This window comes from Centropristis striata, chromosome 8 (assembly GCF_030273125.1).
Source record: "Centropristis striata isolate RG_2023a ecotype Rhode Island chromosome 8, C.striata_1.0, whole genome shotgun sequence".
Classification (NCBI taxonomy): domain Eukaryota; kingdom Metazoa; phylum Chordata; class Actinopteri; order Perciformes; family Serranidae; genus Centropristis; species Centropristis striata.
In genome coordinates this window covers 479383-506882 of record NC_081524.1, presented here as the reverse complement: position 1 = coordinate 506882, position 27500 = coordinate 479383, and the positions used below count along the sequence as shown (strand labels likewise).

Genomic DNA, 27500 nt, shown 5'->3' with positions numbered 1-27500 from the left:
GACACGAGGAGAGGACGCGAGGAGAGGACACGAGGAGAGGACACGAGGAGAGGACACGAGGACACGAGGAGAGGACAGGAAGAGAGGACACGAGGAGAGGACACGAGGAGAGGACACAAGGACACGAGGAGAGGACACGAGGAGAGGACACGAGGAGAGGACACGAGCACACGAGGAGAGGACACGAGGAGAGGACATGAGGACACGAGGAGAGGACACGAGGACACGAGGAGAGGACAGGAAGAGAGGACACGAGGAGAGGACACGAGGAGAGGACACGAGGAGAGGACACGAGGACACGAGGAGAGGACAGGAAGAGAGGACACGAGGAGAGGACACGAGGAGAGGACACGAGGACATGAGGAGAGGACACAAGGAGAGGACACGAGGAGAGGACACGAAGACACGAGGAGAGGACACGAGGAGAGGACACGAGGAGACGAGGACACGAGGACACGAGGAGAGGACACGAGGAGGACACAAGGAGAGGACACGAGGAGAGGACACGAGGACATGAGGAGAGGACACGAGGAGAGGACACGAGGACACGAGGAGAGGACACAAGGAGAGGACACGAGGAGAGGACACGAGGAGAGGAAACGAGGACAGGAGGACAGGACACAAGGAGAGGACACGAGGAGAGGACACGAGGACACGAGGAGAGGACACGAGGACAGGAGGACACGAGGAGAGGACACGAGGAGAGGATACAAGGACACGAGGAGAGGACACGAGGAGAGGACATGAGGACACGAGGAGAGGATGCGAGGAGAGGATGCGAGGAGAGGACACGAGGAGAGGACATGAGGACACGAGGAGAGGATGCGAGGAGAGGACGCGAGGAGAGGACATGAGGACACGAGGAGAGGATGCGAGGAGAGGACGCGAGGAGAGGACATATAGAGACGTAATATGACAAAAATTGAGTTTAAATGACCAAAAGAGATATAAAATGACTTTTAAAAAAGATTTAATATGACCACAAAAGATGTGAAACAACTCAAAAAAGTCATACAATTACAAAGAAATACTTAAACGAACAAAACAAACAAAAAAAAAAGACGTAAAATGACCAAACTGTTGTCACTGACCAGTTTGGCGACCAGTCCGGATCCACAGGCCACGTCCAGGACCTGGACCTGGTCCCGGCCTGCAGGGAGGTGGGCCTCCAGGAAACCTGTGGCATGGTGTGGAGATCTGTAGGTCATTGTCTCTAAATCCTGTTGGTGCAACACAGAAACACGGTTTTAAACAGATATTACTATATTATTATTACAGGGTTCCACTTGATCCACAAAGGCCCAGAAAGGTCTAAGGATCCATCTTCTTCATCATCATCATCCTCAGGTCGGGTTACCTCCTTCTAATGTTGGACAGACGAACCTTTGTGAAGCAGGACAACTGTCCTTTAGATGATGTGTGAATAACTTTCTGCCAGCCTGCATCTGGAATCTGTTCATTTAAATCCTCTTCCTGTTTGTCTCTGACATCATCTAAAGTGGACGAGTGAATATAGTATTACCAAGTAGATCTTTCCTACAGTCTGTTTAACTTTCTCCCCAGCTTGAGGACTCTAACAGAGATCTACGGGGATAAACGGGGAGCAGTTGGACTGTGAGGCAGTTTCCCAACTGACCTATGGCTAAGCCCCGCCCCCAAACGTGATGAGCCAATCACAGAGTGCATAGCTAACCCGATACACTGGGACATTCTCTGCTTCCACGTCCGTTGAAATGCATTGGAGCTAGTCCGTTTGCATTCGTTTTTACATGTTTTTTCTTGCCATTTTCAGTTTAAATGGCCAAACGGTGTTCATGGGGTCCATGTAGCTCTGACTCTAGGTATCAGAGAGGCCACGGGGGATTTACTACCATTTACCACATCTCAACCCAGAGAAGTGTCTGCTCTGGAGAAAGTTATGGAAGACCACAACACCAACTAAAGATGATAAAATGATGTCAACATCTGTTCTAAGGCAACGTGTTTGAGGCAACATGTTGTCACTCTGATAGAGATGTTTAGATGGTTAGAGAGGTTAAAGTTATCTTTAACCTCTCTAACGTTAGCCTAACCCTTTCTAACGTTAGGCTAACATTAGCCTAACCCTTTCTAACGTTAGGCTAAAGTTAGCTAACGTTAGCCTAACCCTTTCTAACGTTAGGCTAAAGTTAGCTAATGTTAGCCTAACCCTTTCTAACGTTAGGCTAAAGTTAGCTAACGTTAGCCTAACCTTTTCTAACGTTAGGCTAAAGTTAGCTAATGTTAGCCTAACCCTTTCTAACGTTAGGCTAAAGTTAGCTGACGTTAGCCTAACCCTTTCTAACGTTAGGCTAAAGTTAGCCTAACCCTTTCTAACTTTAGGCTAAAGTTAGCTAACGTTAGCCTAACCCTTTCTAACGTTAGGCTAAAGTTAGCTAATGTTAGCCTAACCCTTTCTAACGTTAGGCTAAAGTTAGCTAACGTTAGCCTAACCTTTTCTAACGTTAGGCTAAAGTTAGCTAATGTTAGCCTAACCCTTTCTAACGTTAGGCTAAAGTTAGCTGACGTTAGCCTAACCCTTTCTAACGTTAGGCTAACGTTAGCCTAACCCTTTCTAACTTTAGGCTAAAGTTAGCTAACGTTAGCCTAACCCTTTCTAACGTTAGGCTAACGTTAGCCTAACCCTTTCTAACGTTAGGCTAACGTTAGCCTAACCCTTTCTAACGTTAGGCTAAAGTTAGCTAACGTTAGCCTTACCCTTTCTAACATTAGGCTAACGTTAGCTTCTAGCTGTGTTGTCCATCATGTCACTTTGTTTGCTGGGAGCTCATTGGCCTGTCATGTGCTAGTTTTTGTACTTTGGCTATCGTACATGATTGTTAGCTGCTGTCCAAAGGGCTTTAGTTATACTAACGTTAACTTTTGGAGCTTAGCTTCATTAACTTATCTGTAAATAACCGAGGTAACAAATGTTAGCAATGTTGTGCTGAATGATTCATGTAAATACTGTAGCACCAAACTAACGGAGAGCTACTCTGGGTCAAGATGGTTAAAAGGCTTGTTGTCATGGAAACGTATGAAACTTACGACCTGTACATACATAATTTCATCATGAACCATTAATGGCAACGAGATCCGGTTTATCACGTTTACACTGTGACCTGTAAATGTTTGCCTGAAGCTGAAGCTTTTCATCAACCTTCTCAACTATAAAATTATTAATATAACCCTCCAGTGAATAGTTAATAATAGTTAGGGCCCTTTTGGTGACTTTGAGATGATTTATAATCTTTCTGTCTCCTGTGAAATGTCTCCTACTGTGACAGCTGCCATAGCGCCTGTCACCTGTTGACTGTTTGTCCAGGTGACCACAAAAGACGTGAAACAACCACATAAATTCATAAAATTACTGAAAAAAGACTTAAATGAAAAAAAGACGTGAAATTACAAAAAAAGACATGAGATTACCAAAAAATAAGTAAAGTTAACAAAAAAAGACTTAAAGGAACAAAAAAAGACGTAAAATGAACCAAAAAAGTCCAAACATAATCACAAGACGTGAAACAACCAAAAAATAAGAAAAGTTAACAAAAAAAGACTTAAATGAAAAAAAGACGTGAAATTACCTAGAAAAAGACGTGAAATTACAAAAAAAGACATAAAATTACCAAAAAAAGATGTTAAATTACCAAAAAAAGACATAAAATTACCAAAAAAAGATGTGAAATTACCAAAAAAAGACATAAAATTACCAAAAAAAGACGTGAAATTACCAAAAAAATGTTTTGCTGACATTTAATCATTCCATTATTAGAGACAGTTATAATAAATATACAATATAATGATCAGTTGTAAACAAACTGTGGTGTCCAGGTGTCCAGGTGAGTGGAGGGGGCGGGGCTTAGCCATAGGTTAATTGTAGATATGTAAAGAAGTGAGATCTAGGGATATTAAATCTATCTACGAGTTGTTCAAAAGAAGCAAAGTTATTGTCTCCATTTAGATCCTATGATGAATTTATTCCACTCCTGGAACAAATAAACTCGTTTCTCTGACCGTTTGTTCTACGGTTCTGTGTTCCAACGTTTGATTAACTGAAAGTGTTTGTTTCAGTTTCAGGACTGTGAACCCTGCAGGAGGTTTTCAGTGTTGACAGAAGGAGAAGAGAAAGTGTAACGATATGCAGACGACTCCCTCCTGTCCTTTAGTCAGATAAAGACTGGTCTGACCTGTTCGTAGCACTCGGCCCAGCTGTCGTAGAAGCTGACGGTCTGCTGAGAGCTGAATCCAGAACACGCCTGCAGGAGGTTCCTCACCTCCTCCACATTCCTGCTGCAGTCTGACATGATGAGTGGAACCTGCCGGAGGGGAAACACCCAGTAACTAACACATGGTCCAACCCTAACCTGGTGGACTGTGACCAGTCCACCAGGTGGACCAGTCTGGACTCGTCCCTCAGCTCTGAATATATTCTACTGAACTCTGGAACACAGACGGCCATAAAGTTCACCAGCTGAAGGAACTTTGATCTTTCTGCATCTGATGCCAACTTTCCATAAACAGTCATGGAAAAAATGATTCAGGTTCTCGTTCATTTTAATGTCTGGTACAACAGAAGGTTCAAAGTATAATGATGAGAACAAAATATCAGAAAAGAAGAGTTTTATTCATAATGATTTTGGTTATTATCAAGAATGTTTCCATGACTGTAGATGTAAAAATGACTTAAAAAAGACACAAAATGACCAAAAAAGACACAAAATGACCAAAAAAGACACAAAATGACAAAAAAAAGACACAAAATGACCAAAAAAAGACACAAAATGACCAAAAAAGACACAAATGGCCGAAAATAGATACAAAAAAGACACAAAATGACCAAAAAAGACACAAAATGACCAAAAAAGACACAAAATGACCAAAAAAAGACACAAAATGACAAAAAAAGACACAAAATGACCAAAAAAGACCCAAAATGACAAAAAAAGACACAAAATGACCAAAAAAAGACACAAAATGACCAAAAAAGACACAAATGGCCGAAAATAGATACAAAAAAGACACAAAATGACCAAAAAAGACACAAAATGACCAAAAAAGACACAAAATGACAAAAAAAAGACACAAAATGACAAAAAAAGACACAAAATGACCAAAAAAGACACAAAATGACAAAAAAAAGACACAAAATGACCAAAAAAAGACACAAAATGACAAAAAAAGACACAAATGGCCGAAAATAGATACAAAAAAGACACAAAATGACCAAAAATACAGTCATGGTGAAAATGATCAGACCTCCTTGTTTTCTTCAGTTTCTTGTTCATTTTAATGTCTGGTTCAACTAAAGGTTCATCTGTTTGGACAAATATAATGATTACAACAAAAATATCTGATAAGAGTTTAATTATAGAGCTGATATCAGACATTAACATGGTTTATTCATCATGATTTTGGTTATTATCAAGAAAATCCATGTTAAATGTCTAGATATCAGCTGTTAATGTATTCTCTTTGTCATTTAGTGTCTTTTTAGTCATTTTTACATCTACAGTTATGGAAACATTAGTACTAGTAGTAGCAGTAGTAGCAGCAGTAGTAGTAGTAGTAGTAGTAGTACTGTGAGTAGTACTGTGAGTAGTGTGTATAAGTAGTAGCAGTAGCAGTAGTAGTAGTAGTAGTACTGTGAGTAGTAGTGTGAGTAGTGTGTATAGGTCTAGTAGTAGTACTGTGAGTAGTGTGTATAGGTCTAGTAGTAGTACTGTGAGTAGTGTGTATAGGTATAAGTAGTAGCAGTAGCAGTAGTAGTAGTGTGAGTAGTGTGTATAAGTAGTAGCAGTAGCAGTAGTAGTAGAGTGAGTAGTGTGTATAAGTAGTAGCAGTAGCAGTAGCAGTACTGTGAGTAGTGTGTATAAGTAGTAGCAGTAGCAGTAGTAGTAGAGTGAGTAGTGTGTATAAGTAGTAGCAGTAGCAGTAGCAGTACTGTGAGTAGTGTGTATAAGTAGTAGCAGTAGCAGTAGTAGTGTGAGTAGTGTGTATAAGTAGTAGCAGTAGCAGTAGTAGTAGTGTGAGTAGTGTGTATAAGTAGTAGCAGTAGCAGTAGCAGTACTGTGAGTAGTGTGTATAAGTAGTAGCAGTAGCAGTAGCAGTAGTGTGAGTAGTGTGTATAGGTCTAGTAGTAGTACTGTGAGTAGTGTGTATAAGTAGTAGCAGTAGCAGTAGTAGTAGTGTGAGTAGTGTGTATAGGTCTAGTAGTAGTAGTGTGAGTAGTGTGTATAAGTAGTAGCAGTAGCAGTAGCAGTAGTAGTAGTGTGAGTAGTGTGTATAGGTCTAGTAGTAGTACTGTGAGTAGTGTGTATAAGTAGTAGCAGTAGCAGTAGTAGTAGTGTGAGTAGTGTGTATAAGTAGTAGCAGTAGCAGTAGCAGTACTGTGAGTAGTGTGTATAGGTCTAGCAGTGTTTCTATACGTAGTGAAGTGTTGTAATGTGGGGAACAGTGGATGAGGAAACATCAAACTGTCCAACTGACATGAAGTCAACATGAGAAACACTTTGACTGTTTCATCATCATCTCACTGTTTTACTGACATTTAATCATTGTTACATTATTAGAGACAGTTAGAATAAATATAAATATAAATATAAATGTAAAGATAAAGATCAGGTAAACAAACTGTGATGCTCACCTTCTGTCCTCCAGCCGCTCTCCTTCTCTCCTTCTCTCCTTCTGTCCTTCTGTCGTCAGCAAACCTGCCGTTTCCTCACAGAGGGAAGTCCCAGACCTGTCTGTCTCTCTGTCTGTCTGCCTGTCTGTCTGTCTCTCTGTCTGTCTCTCTGCCTGTCTCTCTCCTCGTGTGTTTCAGCCCCAGGACTCAGTGGTAAATATCTCAGATTCCACAGTGGACTGCTGTCAACCAAAGAACAACTCTGCTCCTGGACATAATAAGAAGAATAAAAAGACAGAATTATTTTTAAAAGACACAAAATGAGCAAAAGAACCATAAAATGACCCAAAAGAGACATGAAATTAGCAAAAAAGACATAAAATTAACAAAAAAGACGTAAAATTAACAAAAAAGACGTAAAATTACCAAAAAAGGCACAAAATGACAAAAAAGACATTAAATGACCAAATATAGATTCTGATGACAGGAGGTGCTGTGAGGACTCCAGGAGGTGCTGTGAGGACTCCAGGAGGTGCTGTGAGGACTCCAGGAGGTGCTGTGAGGACTCCAGGAGGTGCTGTGGAGGACTCCAGGAGGTGCTGTGAGGACTCCAGGAGGTGCTTGCGGAGGACTCCAGGAGGTGCTGTGAGGACTCCAGGAGGTGCTGTGGAGGACTCCAGGAGGTGCTGTGAGGACTCCAGGAGGTGCTGTGGAGGACTCCAGGAGGTGCTGTGAGGACTCCAGGAGGTGCTGTGAGGACTCCAGGAGGTGCTGTGAGGACTCCAGGAGGTCTGGAGACTCTGAGGGAGTCGTCTCTCCTGACTCACTGCCTCAACTTGTTCTGGTTGACCAACATGTTGTTGGGTTGTCTCGTTGCCAGACTGTCAGCAACGTTTCTCTGACTGAGCCACGACGTCTCCAGGAGGAGAACCAGAACCAGAACCAGAACCAGAACCAGCCTCCTTCTGTAGGAGACCAGGTCAATGGCTGCTCATCTCTGCCACTCTGGACAATTGACCTCTGGCTAAGCCCCGCCCCCTCCACTCACTCGGACAAACTGTCAACATTGGGTGACGGTTGCTATGGCAGCTGTGACAGTCGGAGACATTTCAAAGGAGGCAATTAATCACTTTTGGAGACAGAAAGATGAAATATCATCTGGAAGTCACCAAAAGGGCCTTCATTAACAGGTTAGAGGTTTCCACTCGTCTTTTCACCCCACTGACACCGCTCATTCTGCTGCTTGTTGTAAACAAACAGAGATCGCTAAGCTAACACCTGCTGCAGCAGCAGCACATACACACTGTACTGCTACAGAGCTAACTGTTAGCCTGTTAGCACATACACACTGTACTGCTACAGAGCTAACTGTTAGCCTGTTAGCACATACACACTGTACTGCTACAGAGCTAACTGTTAGCCTGTTAGCACATACACACTGTACTGCTACAGAGCTAACTGTTAGCCTGTTAGCACATACACACTCACTGCTACAGAGCTAACTGTTAGCCTGTTAGCACATACACACCGTACTGCTACAGAGCTAACTGTTAGCCTGTTAGAATATCCACACTGTACTGCTACAGAGCTAACTGTTAGCCTGTTAGCACATACACACTGTACTGCTACAGAACTAACTGTTAGCCTGTTAGCACATACACACTGTACTGCTACAGAGCTAACTGTTAGCCTGTTAGCACATACACACTGTACTGCTACAGAGCTAACTGTTAGCCTGTTAGCACATACACACTGTACTGCTACAGAGCTAACTGTTAGCCTGTTAGCACATACACACTCACTGCTACAGAGCTAACTGTTAGCCTGTTAGCACATACACACCGTACTGCTACAGAGCTAACTGTTAGCCTGTTAGCACATACACACTGTACTGCTACAGAGCTAACTGTTAGCCTGTTAGCACATACACACTGTACTGCTACAGAACTAACTGTTAGCCTGTTAGCACATACACACTGTACTGCTACAGAGCTAACTGTTAGCCTGTTAGCACATACACACTGTACTGCTACAGAGCTAACTGTTAGCCTGTTAGCACATACACACTGTACTGCTACAGAGCTAACTGTTAGCCTGTAAGCACATACACACTGTACTGCTACAGAGCTAACTGTTAGCCTGTTAGCACATACACACTGTACTGCTACAGAGCTAACTGTTAGCCTGTAAGCACATACACACTGTACTGCTACAGAGCTAACTGTTAGCCTGTTAGCACATACACACTGTACTGCTACATAGCTAACTGTAGCTAACTGTAGCACTAACGAGGTCGGCCGGCTCGTTAACGAGCCGGCCGACCTCGTTAGTGCTCGTTAAGACGGAGTCGCTGGATTTGATATTGATAGATATTGATTTCTTACGGAACAGCGGTTGGGAATCACTGCCATAGGGAGCCGGGTTACTGCTCCCCCCCCCCAGCAGAACGAACGCAGCAGGTGAGTGTCAGTTGATCAGTTGCTGGTGTTGCTGGTTGTCCTGTTGTCCTGTGTCCTACTGGAGGACTCCATTGTGTCTCCAGGTGACTCGTCCTGGAGAGGAGGTGGCCATGATGGATCTCCACCCAGCCTGGTGGAGGTTTGTTGGAGTGGGAAGGAGGTGGAAGGAGGCTCGGAGGAGGAATCTTCTCCTACTGCCTCCATCAGCCACATGTCCTCCAGGGGATCTCCACCTCCTGCTCCACTGGCCTGCTGGGCAGGAGTCACAGCCTCCATCAGCCTCCTCTCCTCCTCCTGATGGAGGACTTTGGTCCTGTTCCAACCCTGACCTGCTCCTCCTGCTCCTCCGTCTTGTTCTTGGCCCATGATGTCTCCAGGAGGAGCAGATCTCTCCTCCTCCATCCTGTTGGCAGCAGCTCTGATCCTTTATCACCTCCAGCCTCAGACAGACTGGAGGAGGAGCAGGAGGAGGAGCAGGAGGAGCAGGAGGAGGAGTAGGAGGAGCAGTTGGAGCAGGAGGAGGAGCAGGAGAAGCAGGAGCAGGAGCAGGAGAAGCAGGAGGAGGAGCAGGAGGAGGAGCAGGGGGAGCAGGAGGAGGAGGTGGAGCAGGAGGAGGAGCAGGAGAAGGAGCAGGAGGAGGAGCAGGAGGAGCAGCAGGAGGAGCAGGAGGAGGAGGAGGAGGAGGAGCAGGAGCAGGAGCAGGAGCAGGAGCAGGAGGAGGAGGAGCAGGAGCAGGAGCAGGAGAAGAGGAGGTGGAGCAGGAGGAGGAGCAGGAGAAGGAGCAGGAGGAGGAGCAGGAGAAGGAGCAGGAGGAGCAGCAGCAGGAGGAGGAGGAGCAGGAGCAGGAGGAGCAGGAGGAGGAGGAGCAGGAGGAGCAGCAGGAGGAGGAGCAGGAGGAGGAGCAGGAGGAGCTGTGCTGCTCCTTCACTCCTCACATTGACTCCTCCACCTCCTCCATGTTGACAGGATGATGTCACACATAGTGACTCATACATGACCCAATCAGGGTTTACAGTTCTTCAGGTTTTTTTTTTTAAATATAGAGTGTTTTAGCGTTTGTTTGTTTTAAAAAATTGAGTTTGTTAGAGTTTTTTTTTGGTTTGTTTGTTTTTTAGAGTTTTTTTTGGTGACCTCGTTGTTAAACAGCAGATTAAACAGGGACAGTGTGACTCTACTGACACTCAGCTCATTAAATATTCATAATTAAATATTCATAATTAAATATTAATAATATTTGCACAACGTTCATAACTATGAGGGGCTGAATGATGATGAGTCTCACTGCCTGTCTCACTGCCTGTCTCACTGCCTGTCTCACTGCCTGTCTCACTGCCTTCATATTTCCACCAGATCAAAGGAAATATAAAACAATATAAACGTATTTATTGAAGTTATGGATGCAGAAACATTCAATAAATAAACCTTCAGTTCAATTATAATAATCAGAGGAGGAAGAAGTATTCAGATCCTTTATTTACTGCAGTAAAAGTACTAATACACACTGTGGAATGACTCCACTACAGTAAAAGTACTGCATTCAGAACTTACTGAAGTAAAAGTACAAAAGTATCAGCATCAACATGTACTCAAAGTACCTGGAGTCCATGAACGCACCACGACTGCACCAGGTCACAACTCCAGCAGCTCACCTCCGTTACCTCCGTTACCTGTGTTACCTGTGTTACCTGTGTTACCTCTGTTACCTGTGTTACCTGTGTTACCTGTGTTACCTGTGTTACCTCTGTTACCTGTGTTACCTCTGTTACCTGTGTTACCTCTGTTACCTGTGTTACCTCTGTTACCTGTGTTACCTGTGTTACCTGTGTTACCTCTGTTACCTGTGTTACCTGTGTTACCTGTGTTACCTGTGTTACCTGTGTTACCTCTGTTACCTGTGTTACCTCTGTTACCTGTGTTACCTCTGTTACCTGTGTTACCTGTGTTACCTGTGTTACCTGTGTTACCTGTGTTACCTGTGTTTGTGTGTTTGTTGACATGTTTTTGTGTGTTTTCTGTAAAAATGTTGTGTGTTTTGAGTATTTTATTGTGTGTTTTTGGTGTGTTTTTTGAAATATTTGTGTTTTTTGTTTTTTGTCTGTTTTTATGTGTTTTTTGTGTTTTTTGTAATTTTGTGTGTGTTTTGATTGTTTTGTGTGTCAGATAAATGTAGTGAAGTAGAAGTATAAAGTTACATTAAATGGAAATACTCAAGTAAAGTACAAGTACCTCAAAATTATACTTCAGTACAGTACTTGACTTTTTATCTCATAATTATGACTTTTTGTGTTTCCATTCTCTCTGAACCAGAATCATCAACATCAGAAGACAAACAGGCTGAAATATTTCTCTCTGTGTTAATGGATCATGTTTGAGTTTCACTTTCTGGAATGATTGACAACAAATATTATAAATACTTTTTCACGATATTCTCATTTTTTAAGTGATGATGCAGGATGTGTGTGTGTGTGTGTGTGTGTGTGTGTGAGGGTTATTTATGGCTGAATATGACTCTGTGTAATATTAGTATTTGGGGAAGTCCCAGTAACATGCTGTGAAGCAGAAGACAGTTCTCGGAAAAAGCAGAAAAAAGAAGAAAGAAGCAGAAAGAAATGAAGGAGGAAGTGAGAAAGTGAGGAGAGGTTCTCCGACAGCAGACGGTCAGTTCGTCTCTGCTGGACGTCTCGATGGACACAAAGTCTCTGTGGAGCTTCAGCGTCCTGCTGGCAGGTAAGACTCTCACAATGTCTCGGGTTCTCTGGTTCTCTGGTTCTCTTGGGTTCTAGTCGTCGAGTCTCACTTAGTTAAACATGTTCTCATTGTTCTGACTTTTATTCCTGAATATCTGACGTCATAACAACTTTAATCTACAAAATGTTCACTGATAAAAAGTCTAAAACCAGATCAAACAGTCAATCTGAGGCTAAGAGTTCATTTCTTATTTTAAGAACAAAAAATCTGGTTTTCTGACTATTTTTTCTGTTTTTTATTAAATCTATAAATAATCATGTTGAACACTTAAAATAAGAAATTAACTCTTAAAACCAGATAAATGATCTAACAGTTCTAAATCTAAAGTTTTTTTATCTTGGTAAGAACCAAATAATCATCAGGTCACTCTGCTCGGCCAGTTCATCACTGCTGGCAGCTTTACTTTATCTGGTTTAACAGTTAGTTTATTATTTGTCTTTTTAGTCATTTTTACATCTATTTTGGTCAAATTGTAACTTTTTTTGGTCATTTTGTGTCTTTTTTGGTCATTTTGTGTCCTTTTTTTGTCATTTTTACATCTACAGTCATGGAAACATTCTTGATAATAACCAAAATCATGATGAATAAACCATGTTAAATATCTGATATCAGCTCTATAATTAAACTCTTTTCAACTGTTTTTGTTCTTATCATTATATTTGCCCAAACAAATGAACTAAAATGAACAAGAAACTGAAGAAAACAAGGTGGACTAATCTTTTTTTTTTTACCATGACTGTATATATATATATATATATATATATATATATATATATATGTGCAGATAGTTAATTTCCCTCAGATTTACTGTTTTATCTGGTTTTTAGACCTTTCTTCAGTGTTGTGTTGAGTTGAACGTCCTTCATAACGTCTAACTAGGAAACTAAACCTCCGTCAGTTGTCTGTAGTCTGTTTTTTCAACCGTCTGTGAAAAGACACATTATTATTAGAACGCTCCACCAACTGTGGTATGGGTTGTGTTCACCATAGGCTCCTATGGGTCATGGTGGGTGTTTCAGCAGCTCATTGGTGACCTCGTTGTTAAACAGCAGATAAAACAGGGACAGTGTGCCTCTACTGACACTCAGCTCATTAAATATTAATAATTAAATATTATTACATATATGCACGACATTCATAACTATGAGGGGCTGAATGATGATGAGCCATAATTCATTCTTCCCTCTCACATTCACAGAGATTTAATCTAATTTGATTAGTTTTTGTGCATAAAAACTGAATTGTGTGAATGTTGCATCACTCTGATATGATCTGGTTTCCTCTGGTGAGGATGCGGCGACCTGGAGGAAACAAGAAAAGAAGAAGTCTTAGTGAAGGTTAGAGAAAGAGAGGAAACTAAAATAACTCTGGCTGTAAACAGGAAGTTCAAGAGACAGCAGCCATGAAACCTCCCAGCTTACACACTTAGTTCTGTAAAATAAGCAACACCTTTTAATATATGCAGATGATTTACTGTTATATATTACAGATAGAAAAAATAACAGCAAATTTAAAAAAAAGTGAAATTTCTCTCATAAATTATTTTTTCTTTTTCCAAGTGACCACAAGTGTCAAGAAAAAAAACCCAAATGACCAAAAATAAAGATGTAACATCACCAAAAGAAATACAAAATGACCACAAAAAAATGTAAAATGGCCCCAAAAACAAAATGACCAAATAAATATTGTTTGTAAACAGCCTCTCCTGTCCTCTCCTCTCAGCTCTGTGTAAACAGCCTCTCCTGTCCTCTCCTCTCTGCTCTGTGTAAACAACCTCTCCTGTCCTCTCCTCTCTGCTCTGTGTAAACAGCCTCTCCTGTCCTCTCCTCTCTGCTCTGTGTAAACAGCCTCTCCTGTCCTCTCCCCTCAGCTCTGTGTAAACAGCCTCTCCTGTCCTCTCCTCTCTGCTCTGTGTAAACAGCCTCTCCTGTCCTCTCCTCTCTGCTCTGTGTAAACAGCCTCTCCTGTCCTCTCCCCTCTGCTCTGTGTAAACAGCCTCTCCTGTCCTCTCCTCTCAGCTCTGTGTAAACAGCCTCTCCTGTCCTCTCCTCTCTGCTCTGTGTAAACAGATTCTCAGCAGAATCAATCATGTCTTCAGTGTCTCTGAGGAGAATTTAATGTTTTTAACAGGATCTGGTTTATTTTAGCGATGATGTCTGTAGTGAGGGACTGTTGGTTGTTCAGAGTCTCACCAAGGTTTCTAGTGTCTCGGTGGAGGAACCACTGTGTTGTGGACGGTGATGTGGAGGTCAGAGGTCAGAGGTCAGAGGTCTTCCCTGGAGGTAGAGTAGCTCAGTCTGTCCCAGGTTGAGGAGGTCTGAGGATCTCTGGGAGATGTCGGTCAGACATGCAGAGATACGAGCTGCTGCCTGAGTTTCAGACTGGGGGAATGAGAGGATTAGCTGGGTGTCGTCAGCATAGAATCAGAGTCAAGCAGTCCATCCGGTCCTGCAGCTATTCGATGCGCTGTCACAGACCCGCTTGTCTCGCTGGGGGTATGAAGCGGTGAAGGCGTGGGTATGTTTGCATATCTGTATATGTGGGAGTTCAGGTTTGAACCCAATCAGTCCATGTCCCAGATCGCTGAAATGACAAAAAGCGATAACACAGCAGTTGCTATGGAGACAGCCTTACTAGGCCCCAGACAGCAGCAGACAGTCAACAGGTGTCTGTGGGAGGTTGAGGCGGCAGGGAAAGTAGAGATCCATCTCGCTGCAGAGCTCATCCAGGGGAATTTATCTTCCAGTGACAGCCTGGAGGGCTGTTGAGGGGCCAGATGAGATTAGAATTTGGGCTGTAGGCGAAGCGGCAGCATGCAATTTCCAGCTAACCGTCTTCTCCATACTGGTCTCCGGGTCGATCCAGTCGCTTCTCTCCAAGATTTTATCCTAAGTGTGGTTTGTGACCACAGTCTGAGTTCTGACAGCTCTGTCAATCGTATCAATCATCTCAGCAGCCTCATGGAGCTTTGGACAGCTGTCACTGTTTACTGTGTATCTCCATAAACCAGAGCAAAGCCTGACCCAGTCAGCTAAAGCCCTGTTATCAAGGTTCTGAATAGATAGAGATCTTCTATGTCCTCCACGGAGAGAGTTGCTTGCCACATCTCCCACGCGTCCGTCATGTATCCATAGCGATGATAGGAGAAGCCATGCGAGTGGATGAGAGAGCTGAGAGAGTTGGTGTAAACCGAGAAAAGGAGCGGACCAAGGACAGAGCCTTGAGGGACCCCGGTCACAGGGAAGGTCCTTGAGATAGGACTAGAGTAGAGAGGGGGCGGAGCCAGATACTCCCAGGTGGTGAAGGGTGGAGATGAGATCTGATGGTCAGCAGAAAGGTCCAGTAGAACATTTAACACTTTTTATAACTGATGATCCATTTTAAGGACCGTCGGAAAGCTCAAACTGACGATAATGTCTGTTTTCACAGTTTCTTTCTACTATTAACAGAGGTTTTCTGGGCCACTTGTGAAAAGAAACATGTTTTTCAATCTTTTCACAGTATCTGAACTTGTTATTTCCTAAATCCTGCTCCTCTTATACATTCTGTTTAACCCTATAAATCCTGAACCATGAAATAATTGCCAGAAAATTCTATTTTTTCTTAAACCTGGAGTGTTTATTGAACCTGCTGACAAATTTAAAAAAAGGTATCAATATCATTTTGCATATATGAATTCTGATTGGTATCACATTTGATCCATCGGGTCTTTTGTGCAATTTGTTGCTCACTTTGTTTTTCTTGAACTAACAAAAGCATATAAAACCTAATATTTTTAACCTATTAAGTCTTTGACTTTCCTTTTAACATTTTCCTCAAACGTGCAAAATCATTTTTTTTCCATATAACAACATAAACATCTGATATGAAGTTTTCCTGCAGCAGTGACAGATCCACCAGAGAAACCTGCAGATTATTGTTGCTACATTTGTTTATCTTCAACACATCTAAAAATACACACCAAAAAAACTATTTATGTATTTCTTTGAATTGTTGGAGAGATATCTCAGGTTTACTCTAAATAAACTTAATTATATCAGTTAAACCTTTACTTAGTTTACCTTAATGAGAAAAATACTTTATGTTGCTTTATTTATTATATGAAATGCAAGAAAATGACGATTGACAAATTTTCTAAAAGTCATCATTAATACCTGCTGTATCAAATGATAAACACATTTTCAACACAGTTTGACTATAAATTAAGTTATGAAATATTAATTAATTTTCAGTCAGACAGTCGTATTCTTCTTATTCTTTAGATTTAAATACAAAAAGTATTAAAATCTAAAATATAAATGCTATGAACCCTCCGGTCCCTTTAATTTACTGCCCTTTAGGCCATTAAGGCTGAAAATGTCCACTTCCATAAACGCTATAAAAACTTTACAGATTAATATTTTGTTCTACTTTTTTCTGCATAAACCTTTTAAACAACTTAATCAGCACATGCAAACATCAGGTTTTTCAGGAAAAAAAAATATCTCTGAAAAAGTCTCCTTGTCCTGTCCACCTCTGTCATATTGTATGTGTGTTCTAAGTATACGTTTGGACGGGTTGATGGCGAATTTCATCAAATCAGACATGATACACTTGGATTTATAGGGTTAAAAAGACGGAGAATCAGAATTCTGTTATTAATTACAAGTACATGTTTGTCTCCAGCTGCTGTTGGTGTAGGAGTGAATTATCCAGGTCCAGTTTGTGGCGTGAAAGGATCAACTGTCACTCTCCCCTGCACCTTCACACCTCTGGAGTCTATCACTGTCAACAGAAAAGAAGTTCCAGTAACAATCACCAGAGTCGTCTGGTGTCCGAACCATCTGATCTGTCAGGGCCCCACCCCGTCTGTCTACGACAGCGAGTCACAGAACAACGACCCTCGGTACAAATACCTGGGAGACAAGAGCAGCACCTGCACCTTACAGATCTCAGATCTACAGGAGGAAGACGACGCAACCTTTCGCTTCAGGATGGAAGCTCATGATGGCAGAGGAAGTTTTACTGACCAACGGGGAGTGAAAGTCACAGTCAGCGGTAAGACTGAACTTAATATCACTGAACATTAACTGTGTGATCCTGAAGACCAGGAGTTTATGTGATTTCTGGTGTTTTGCTTTATTTAAATATACAAAGATTCAAAGTGACAGTTAAACTGGTGTGACTCGGTTTAAGGTTGACTGGTTCCTGCTCTGATGTCTGTGATTTCTGTAAATCCAGGATGAAAAAACAAAAAGCATCAGTTCCATCGAGTCAGATTATCATCAATAATCAGAGTGTAATGAGTTGAAGCTGTAAATCACAGGAAACATTGACATGTTTTTCAGATGAGAAGATGAAGATAAACAGCTCCAGCAGTGAAACAGCGTTAGAACGAGGTGACACAGTGACGCTGCGCTGCTCTGCTCGCTGCACCTTCCACCAGCTGGAGGTCACCTGGTTCAGAGATGGCCACGCCCTCCCAGAGACCGGCCCCGCCCTCCCGATCGGCCCTCTGACTGCACAGCATTCTGGGAACTACACCTGTGGGTTGAAGGGGAACGAGCTCTCGGTGTCCCTGCCATTCCTCCTCCAGGTGAAGGAGCAAGAGGAGCGAGGTTTGTTTCTGGAGAGATCGACTCTACTGTCGTTAGGGATGGGTACCGAATTCGGTACTTTTATAGGTACCGACCGAATTCCGTCGGTACTACCGAGTACCGATTCATGTAAAATCAAACGGTACCATGTTACCTAAACGGCGTTAACTTTAAACTGATCATTGATTTCAACCTGTTTTCATTTAACGTCTTTGATTAACAAGCGTGCTGACGATCGCACTATTTTTTTAAATTTATTTACCTCCTCGTCTGGTCCTGTCTGCTCACCGCGGCCACTAGCTGCTGCCCTCTTCCAACCCGGAGCAGAGACGAACAGCCGGCGCTAGGCCTGCTAGCCGCCAGCTGCTATCTCTCCAATGTCTCTACCGGGCTTGGCCTTCGTCTGCCTCCAGATTGGACCTTCCTTACTCCGTTTGCTCTCTCCATTCTTCTGTAGACCAGTCATTAGCAGCTAGCAGCTAGCTGCTGCATCTCTGGTCCTCCGCTAATACTTCGCTCTTCAACTCAGGAATATTACCTGCCACTTTACTCCAAAATGCTTCAAATTTTTTTTCTCCTCCGTGCACCTGAGAGCTCCTCTGCATTCTTTGATAATGCTGCAACCTTCATGTTACAAAATGCACGTTCGCTCAACAATAAAGCGCTGCTCATCCTGGATTTTATATTGTTTTGATATATTTTTTAAAGTTTATATTTTGAGAAATAAATATGTTACGCAAAAGTACCGAAAATTGGTACCGTTGAGTACCGGTACCGATTCCCAGGTACTGGGTATCTGTACCGTATCGATTCAAATGTGAAAGGTACCCATCCCTAGCTGTCGTCCTTTTGTTCCATTTCTCCCATTTTTTATTTCGAGCTGAAGAGTTAGCTCTATCTGTGATGTCATCCACTCTAGTTGTGATGTCATCCACTCTACTCTCGATTTTCATGAAAACGGTGAATCTGATAAACCCTCAGCATGTTTCTGTGTTTCTGTGTGTGTGTGTGTGTGTGTGTGTCTGTGTGTGTGTGTGTGTGTGTGTGTGTGTGTTGCAGGAGGGGCGGGGCCGTCTCTGGCGGGCGGCGTGGTCGGCGGCGTGGTCGGCGGCGTGGTCTTTGGCGTCCTGCTGCTCTCTCTGGTCTCCTGCTTCATCAGAAGGTGTTTAACTCATCTGATAACAGATCCAGTCTGAATCAACAGATCAACAGATCAACAGATCAACAGATCTCAGGATCCTTTTCTGTTCTTTATTGACTCTCAAGGCTTCCAAAGTTTAGAGCTTTTATTCCGAACAGATTCTGAATTTCCTCATGTTCTTCTGGACTTATTGTTGTATTTTATTGTTGTATTTTTTATTGTTGTATTTTATTGTTTATTGTTGTATTTTATTGTTGTATTTGCAGGAAGCGAGCAGCAGCAGCAGCAGCTGGGGGAGAACCGCTGGAACACAAGGTGAGAGAATATTGAGGAGGAGGAGGAGGAGGAGGAGGAGCAGTTTAGTAAATATTTATTATTACTGAACATGATAAGTGCACAATAATAATAATAATAATAATGATAATAAACTCTGGTTCTCTGTGTGTTATTGTTGTTTGTGTGACAGATTTTACTCAAACTGATTCAAAGAATGAATTTGTGTTTGATAAAAAGGCCAAAAAACTACTGTTGTTGTTGTTGTTGTTGTTAAAGGTGTTAATAGTTCTTCTTCTGTGGTTTCAGCCCTCTGATAACATCTACAGTAATGTAGTGGCACCCGCCGAGTCAGGACAGGAAGTGACATCAGAGGATGTCAGCTACGCGTCCGTCCAATTCAAACACAAGCAGCCGCTCAGGTAACCTGCCTGATCTGTCTTTAACCTGCCTGATCTGTCTCTAACCTGCCTGATCTGTCTTTAACCTGCCTGATCTGTCTTTAACCTGCCTGATCCGTCTTTAACCTGCCTGATCCGTCTTTAACCTGCCTGATCTGTCTTTAACCTGCCTGATCCGTCTTTAACCTGCCTGATCCGTCTTTAACCTGCCTGCTCTTTTAATCTGAAGAAACTTTTAGTTCAGTCTTTGTGTTTCCTCCTCAGAGTGGAGCAGCAGGAGGAGGAGGAGGCCATCATCTACAGCTCTGTGGTGAGCAGAGGCTGAGGAGGAGGAGGAGGTGGAGGAGGAGGAGGAACAGGAGGAGTAGAAGGAGGAGGAGGAGAAGAGATGCAACAGTCTGTGTATATAAGGTCAGACTATATATATATATATATATATATGATCTTGTCTGTGATCATCTGGGGAGCAGAAACCTGAACATCCTTATTATTTGAAGTGTTTTTAAATTATAACTCTGATGTTTTTCTCGTGTCTAATAATTATTTTTTAGTTTTGTACATTTTGTCAAAAAGCCAAACAACAAAATATTGAGTTTTCTATTATAGTTTGATGGTTCCGTCTGAAACATTTTACCTCAGTTTTGTCTTATTTATTTGCTTCTGTGAGTCTGTTAATAAAGATGATTTTCTGTGAAGAGTCGTTGTTTCACTTCTGCTCCGACATGTGAAAAGTGTTGAAATAATGGAAACAAGAAGTGAAAGTTTCTGTCGACATATTCACTCTAACTGAACACTGAATATAATTACTATAGATAATAAATACATATTATTACTATAGTTAATAAATATATATTACTATAGTTAATAAATATATATTATTACTATCATTAATAAATACATATTATTACTATTGTTAATAAATATATATTATTACTATTGTTAATAAATACAAATAAGAGTCTGATTCTGTTTGTATGTTTAAAAGTCTTAACATGTGATTAAATACAGAAACACATTCAGAAAATCAGAAAACATTCATCCAAGTATTTTTTTATTTACTGAGAAAATAAATATTATAAGAAATATTTTCTGTTTAATGGTGAAATTTCAACCGTTGAGTCTGTTTATATAAACATCAGAACAGAATATTAGTAGTTAAATTAGTCCTTAAACGCTGCTGACATAAATGCATCAATAATAATAATAATCATTAATAATAATAATAATAATAATAATGAATATTATAATAAATAAAGAATATATTTAGAATATATAAACCCGTTCTTAGTACATTTAGATAGTTTTGTAGTGACTGCAGTAAAGTAATCTGATTACTCTCCCTGCTCTGACTGTCGCGCTGTACTGGACTTTTATTTTTCTAAATGACTTCCGTGAAGGCGTTTTATTGTGGTAGTGAGCGGAAGCGGCTGGCTCTTCTCTTCCGGTGTGACGGGTCACGGTTCCCGGCTGAAGATGGCGGCGCCCGACGAGTTGTTTTGCTGGGAAGGAGACTGGGGCCTGCCGTCCGTCAGCACCGACTGCCTGGTGGTCCTGGTGAGTCCCCGGACCCGACGGACCGGTACCGGACAGACCGACAGACAGGCCGGGACCTGTCTGTCGGTCTGTCAGAGTCTGTCTGTTCCCCTGGTAACGGCTGCTAGCTTTAGCATGAAGCTAACGGCTGAATGAAGCGACCACAAACGGGTTTTTAACGGTCAGAGTGACGTCACCGATCAGTTTATAATAAATCATGTTGTTGACGGATTGTGATGACGGAGTCAAACGTCACGGGCGGCGCGATGACGTCATCAGATCGACTTTTTGTTTGATATATATATTTTTAAAAATATATGTAAATATTTTAAAACATATATGTATAAATATTTTAAAAATATTTTAATATATATAAATAAATCGTTTTTTAATATTTATATATTTTTTTTAAATATTTATATATATATTTATATTTAAAAAAATACATATAAATATTTTACAAAATATATATAAATATTTAAAAAAAAATATATATATATATATATATATACATATATAAAAGAGTTGTTTAATATTTTTTTGTCTCGTTAACGTTTGGGAGTTTTTTTTACGTGTTACTCTCGCAGGGGTTTCTACTGGAACCGGTTCAGAGCCGGTTCTAGTTCTGGTTCTAGTTCTGGTTCTCGGTGGAACAAATCTCTACTCCACCACTGGACTAAAGTTTCATAGGATCCCTCGAGGATCACGACCGTTCCAGAGCCACCGGCGGCGTCCGTGGCTGCAGGAGGTGAAACGTGTGGACTGGGGAACCGGTTCCTGGTCGGCTGCCGGACCGTAGTGGGTCAACACGGGGGAGAACCGCCTCCTGGGGAGAACAAGACCACTTCCGTTGCCAGAATGCGCGCGCATACGTTCTACGTCATCATTGTGTTGTAACAGTTAAAGGGTCTAGTCCCTAAATGACGTCATCGCCCATTAATCTGACAGCTTCAGTTATTGTTCAGGAGATTTATCATAGAAACATAAAGGCATCAAGAGTTATTACAAACTTTTATAAATTAAACCACAAAACATTATGTTAAGTCGTCACAAAGAGCCAAACAGAAACCGTTACAGAGCTGTTTACATAGAGGCATCAATAATAATAATCCAACTGGTGATGATGATGATGATGATGATGGTGATGATGATGATGTGTGATCATGTGACCAGCAGGGAGCAGCACAGAGCTGCACACTGACTGTTAATAGATCAGAGAAATCACTGATTGTTTATAGATATCAGGTAAATATACATATATATATGTATCTATATATATATCTATATCTATATATAGATATAGATATTTATAGTTATAGTTATAGTAACCATAAATATGTTAAAAAAAACATGTGAAATATACATTGAAATTATCTTAAAAATTCACAAAACAAACATAAAAATACCTAAAAAAAATTACAAAAAATACCTAAAAAATATGTTTAATGTGCCAAATTTTGTAAAATGACGAAAATATATAGTATATATACATATATATATATAAATATATATATATATTTGTATGTTTGTATGTAAAAACATTCTTTTGCTATTTTTTACAAACAAATGTTGTTGTATTTCCACATCTTTTTTGGTCATTTAGTGTCTTTTGTATAATTTTGTATATTTTATCTTTTGGCCATTTTATGTATTTTTAAATATTTTTTAGGTATTTTTACGTATGTTTTTGGCATTAAAAACATATTCTTTTGGTATTTTTTACATATTTTTGGTATTTTTAACAAATGTTTTTGGTATTTTTTACATATTTTTTGGTATTTTTAACAAATGTTTTTGGTATTTTTTAGTTATTTTTTGGTATTTTTAACAAATGTTTTTGGTATTTTTTAGTTATTTTTTGGTATTTTTAACAAATGTTTTTGGTATTTTTTAGTTATTTTTTGGTATTTTTAACAAATGTTTTTGGTAGTCTTTTGTATAATTTTACATATTTTATCTTTTGGCCATTTTAGTATTTAGTATTTTTAAAATATTTTTTAGGTATTTTTTACGTATGTTTTTGGCATTAAAAACATATTCTTTTGGTATTTTTTACATATTTTTGGTATTTTGAACAAATGTTTTTGGTATTTTGAACAAATGTTTTTGGTATTTTGAACAAATGTTTTTGGTATTTTGAACATGTTTTTGGTATTTTGAACATGTTTTTGGTATTTTGAACATGTTTTTGGTATTTTGAACATGTTTTTGGGCGGGTTACATCTTGAACATGTGGACACAGAGCTGCAGGATGTTCAGTCTGTATTCATCTCTCTAATACATTAACAATATATATTAACTATAAATATGTGTTAAAAAAACTAATACGTAAAATGTTAAAATTATCTTAAAAACTCCCAAAACACGTAAAAATACCTAAATAAAAAATGTTTAAATACCTATATCTCACCTAGACGTGAGAGTTCAGACAGCAGAGTCAAATATAACTAGAGACAGACAGACAGACAGGAGGACAGACAGACAGACAGACAGGAGGACAGACAGGAGGACAGACAGACAGACAGGAGGACAGACAGGAGGACAGACAGGAGGACAGACAGACAGACAGGAGGACAGACAGGAGGACAGACAGACAGACAGGAGGACAGACAGGAGGACAGACAGACAGACAGGAGGACAGACAGGAGGACAGACAGACAGACAGGAGGACAGACAGGAGGACAGACAGACAGACAGGAGGACAGACAGGAGGACAGACAGGAAGACAGACAGACAGGAGGACAGACAGGAGGACAGACAGACAGACAGGAGGACAGACAGGAGGACAGACAGACAGACAGACAGGAGGACAGACAGGAGGACAGACAGACAGACAGGAGGACAGACAGGAGGACAGACAGACAGACAGACAGACAGGAGGACAGACAGACAGACAGACAGACAGGAGGACAGACAGGAGGACAGACAGACAGACAGGAGGACAGACAGGAGGACAGACGGACAGACAGGAGGACAGACAGGAGGACAGACAGGAGGACAGACAGACAGACAGGAGGACAGACAGGAGGACAGACAGACAGACAGGAGGACAGACAGGAGGACAGACAGACAGACAGGAGGACAGACAGGAGGACAGACAGACAGACAGGAGGACAGACAGACAGACAGACAGGAGGACAGACAGGAGGACAGACAGACAGACAGGAGGACAGACAGGAGGACAGACAGGAGGACAGACAGACAGACAGGAGGACAGACAGGAGGACAGACAGACAGACAGGAGGACAGACAGGAGGACAGACAGACAGACAGGAGGACAGACAGGAGGACAGACAGACAGACAGGAGGACAGACAGGAGGACAGACAGACAGACAGGAGGACAGACAGGAGGACAGACAGGAAGACAGACAGACAGGAGGACAGACAGGAGGACAGACAGACAGACAGGAGGACAGACAGGAGGACAGACAGACAGACAGACAGGAGGACAGACAGGAGGACAGACAGACAGACAGGAGGACAGACAGGAGGACAGACAGACAGACAGACAGACAGGAGGACAGACAGACAGACAGACAGACAGGAGGACAGACAGGAGGACAGACAGACAGACAGGAGGACAGACAGGAGGACAGACGGACAGACAGGAGGACAGACAGGAGGACAGACAGGAGGACAGACAGACAGACAGGAGGACAGACAGGAGGACAGACAGACAGACAGGAGGACAGACAGGAGGACAGACAGACAGACAGGAGGACAGACAGGAGGACAGACAGACAGACAGGAGGACAGACAGGAGGACAGACAGACAGACAGGAGGACAGACAGGAGGACAGACAGGAAGACAGACAGACAGGAGGACAGACAGGAGGACAGACAGACAGACAGGAGGACAGACAGACAGACAGACAGGAGGACAGACAGGAGGACAGACAGACAGACAGGAGGACAGACAGGAGGACAGACAGACAGACAGACAGACAGGAGGACAGACAGACAGACAGACAGACAGGAGGACAGACAGGAGGACAGACAGACAGACAGGAGGACAGACAGGAGGACAGACGGACAGACAGGAGGACAGACAGGAGGACAGACAGACAGGAGGACAGACAGGAGGACAGACAGACAGACAGGAGGACAGACAGGAGGACAGACAGGAGGACAGACAGACAGACAGGAGGACAGACAGGAGGACAGACAGACAGACAGGAGGACAGACAGGAGGACAGACAGACAGACAGGAGGACAGACAGGAGGACAGACAGACAGACAGGAGGACAGACAGGAGGACAGACAGGAAGACAGACAGACAGGAGGACAGACAGGAGGACAGACAGACAGACAGGAGGACAGACAGGAGGACAGACAGACAGGAGGACAGACAGGAGGACAGACAGACAGACAGGAGGACAGACAGGAGGACAGACAGACAGACAGGAGGACAGACAGGAGGACAGACAGGAGGACAGACAGGAAGACAGACAGACAGGAGGACAGACAGACAGACAGGAGGACAGACAGGAGGACAGACAGACAGACAGACAGACAGGAGGACAGACAGGAGGACAGACAGACAGACAGGAGGACAGACAGGAGGACAGACAGACAGACAGGAGGACAGACAGACAGACAGACAGACAGGAGGACAGACAGACAGACAGGAGGACAGACAGGAGGACAGACAGACGGACGGACAGACAGACAGACAGACAGACAGGAGGACAGACAGACAGACAGACAGACTGGAGGACAGACAGACAGGAGGACAGACAGACAGACAGGACGACAGACAGACAGACAGACAGACAGGAGGACAGACAGGAGGACAGACAGACAGACAGACAGACAGACAGACAGGAGGACAGACAGACAGACAGACAGACTGGAGGACAGACTGGAGGACAGACAGACAGACAGGAGGACAGACAGACAGACAGGACGACAGACAGACAGACAGGACGACAGACAGACAGACAGACAGACAGACAGGAGGACAAACAGACAGACAGGAGGACAGACAGACAGACAGACAGAAACACAGACAGACAGGAGGACAGACAGACAGACAGACAGACAGGACGACAGACAGACAGACAGACAGACAGACAGACAGACAGACAGACAGGACGACAGACAGACAGACAGACAGACAGACAGGAGGACAGACAGGAGGACAGACAGACAGACAGACAGGAGGACAGACAGACAGACAGACAGGAGGACAGACAGACAGACAGGACGACAGACAGACAGACAGGACGACAGACAGACAGACAGGAGGACAGACAGACAGACAGGAGGACAGACAGACAGACAGACAGACAGACAGGAGGACAGACAGACAGGACGACAGACAGACAGACAGACAGACAGACAGGAGGACAGACAGACAGACAGACAGACTGGAGGACAGACAGACAGACAGACAGACAGACAGACAGACAGACAGGAGGACAGACAGACAGACAGGACGACAGATAGACAGACAGGACGACAGACAGACAGACAGACAGACAGGAGGACAGACAGACAGACAGGACGACAGACAGACAGACAGACAGGAGGACAGACAGACAGACAGGACGACAGACAGACAGACAGACAGACAGACAGACAGGAGGACAGACAGACAGGAGGACAGACAGACAGACAGGAGGACAGACAGACAGACAGACAGACAGACAGGAGGACAGACAGACAGACAGATAGGAAGACAGACAGACAGGAGGACAGACAGACAGACAGACAGATAGGAAGACAGACAGACAGGACGACAGACAGACAGACAGATAGGAAGACAGACAGACAGGAGGACAGACAGGTCTCTGGTGTCCCATCATGCATCACTGTGAGGACGTTGTGTTTATTGAGCTTTAGATCGATAATAAATGATGACATCATCGAGGCGTGCAGATTAATAATATTTATTCTGGAAAGAAGCTTCATTTAGTTTATTGTGTCCAAATAAAATAATGAAATCTAAATGAATTAATAAACACGGAGAGAAGATAAAGTCCAGCTGAGACACTTTATTATTATTATCATTATTATTATGTATTTTATATATAATATTTATTATATTCACTTCATCACTCTGGTTTCTCATAGACTCCAACGCTGCTCTGCTGGGAAACACTGAACTTCTTTTTATTGCTCATTTCTGTCTTTTTTATAATTTTCTGGTATTTTTACGTATGTTTTTATTTATTTATTTTTTTTTTACGTATGTATTTTTAACGTATTTTGTCACAAAGGTTTTTGGTATTTAAAATAAAATTTATTCATTTTAAAATCTTTTTTTAAACATTTTTTTGGTATTTTTTGTCATTTTTTTGGGGAGGTTACATCTTTATTTGGTCATTTTCTGTCTTTTCCTCCACGTCTCCTGGTGTGTTTGAACTACACACACACACACGCCTACGTGTGTGTGTGTGTGTGTGTGTGTGTGTGTGTGTAGTTCAGAGGAAACTCTTCCTCATGTTTTCTGGCTGTAAAGTTGAACCAGTTTGTCGACTCAGAATGAAGCTTTTCTTCTTTTTATTTCCAGAAGAAAAACTGAGTCATTCAGCACTTACTGTAACATACACACACACACACACACACACACACGCACACACACACACGCACACAGACACACACACACACACACACACACACACACACACAGACACACACACACACACACACACTTGATAGTATTTATAGTAGAAGCACTTTATTATTGTGAACAAATAAATAATGACGTGTTGAGATGAACG

General features: G+C 42.2%; 3 protein-coding genes across 3 annotated transcripts in view; 2 read left to right on the top strand and 1 right to left on the bottom strand.

The window, feature by feature from the left end:
* Positions 1-7638, bottom strand: part of LOC131976106 (methyltransferase-like protein 27) — a 12605-nt gene extending 4967 nt beyond the window's left edge. The window contains exons 1-3 of the mRNA XM_059339021.1: positions 7480-7638; positions 4209-4337; positions 1092-1220 (exon numbers count right to left, since the gene is read on the bottom strand). Coding sequence (XP_059195004.1) covers positions 1092-1220; positions 4209-4325 — 246 coding nt within the window. The 5' untranslated portion in view covers positions 4326-4337; positions 7480-7638. The remainder of the gene's footprint in view (positions 1-1091; positions 1221-4208; positions 4338-7479) is intronic.
* A 3044-nt stretch (positions 7639-10682) lies between these two features.
* LOC131976105 (uncharacterized) lies at positions 10683-19596 on the top strand. The gene is made up of 7 exons (XM_059339020.1): positions 10683-11050; positions 16346-16887; positions 17178-17447; positions 18486-18588; positions 18834-18882; positions 19150-19262; positions 19506-19596. Exons 1-7 carry the CDS (start codon positions 10683-10685, stop codon positions 19564-19566), a joined length of 1506 nt encoding a protein of 501 aa, XP_059195003.1. The 3' UTR covers positions 19567-19596.
* A 1057-nt stretch (positions 19597-20653) lies between these two features.
* Positions 20654-27500, top strand: part of LOC131976811 (metaxin-1-like) — an 8159-nt gene continuing 1312 nt past the window's right edge. Inside the window, exon 1 of the mRNA XM_059339976.1 lies at positions 20654-20795. Within this exon, the coding sequence (XP_059195959.1) occupies positions 20715-20795 (81 nt within the window). The 5' untranslated portion in view covers positions 20654-20714. The remainder of the gene's footprint in view (positions 20796-27500) is intronic.

Excerpts from the sequence above, each read along its gene's own strand:
- LOC131976105 (XM_059339020.1), top strand. The coding sequence starts at position 10,683 with ATGTACTCAAAGTACCTGGAGTCCATGAACGCACCACGACTGCACCAG. Across the intron at positions 18,883-19,149 it reads GAGAACCGCTGGAACACAAG|CCCTCTGATAACATCTACAG; the intron begins GTGAGAGAATAT and ends CTGTGGTTTCAG. Across the intron at positions 19,263-19,505 it reads AAACACAAGCAGCCGCTCAG|AGTGGAGCAGCAGGAGGAGG; the intron begins GTAACCTGCCTG and ends TTTCCTCCTCAG.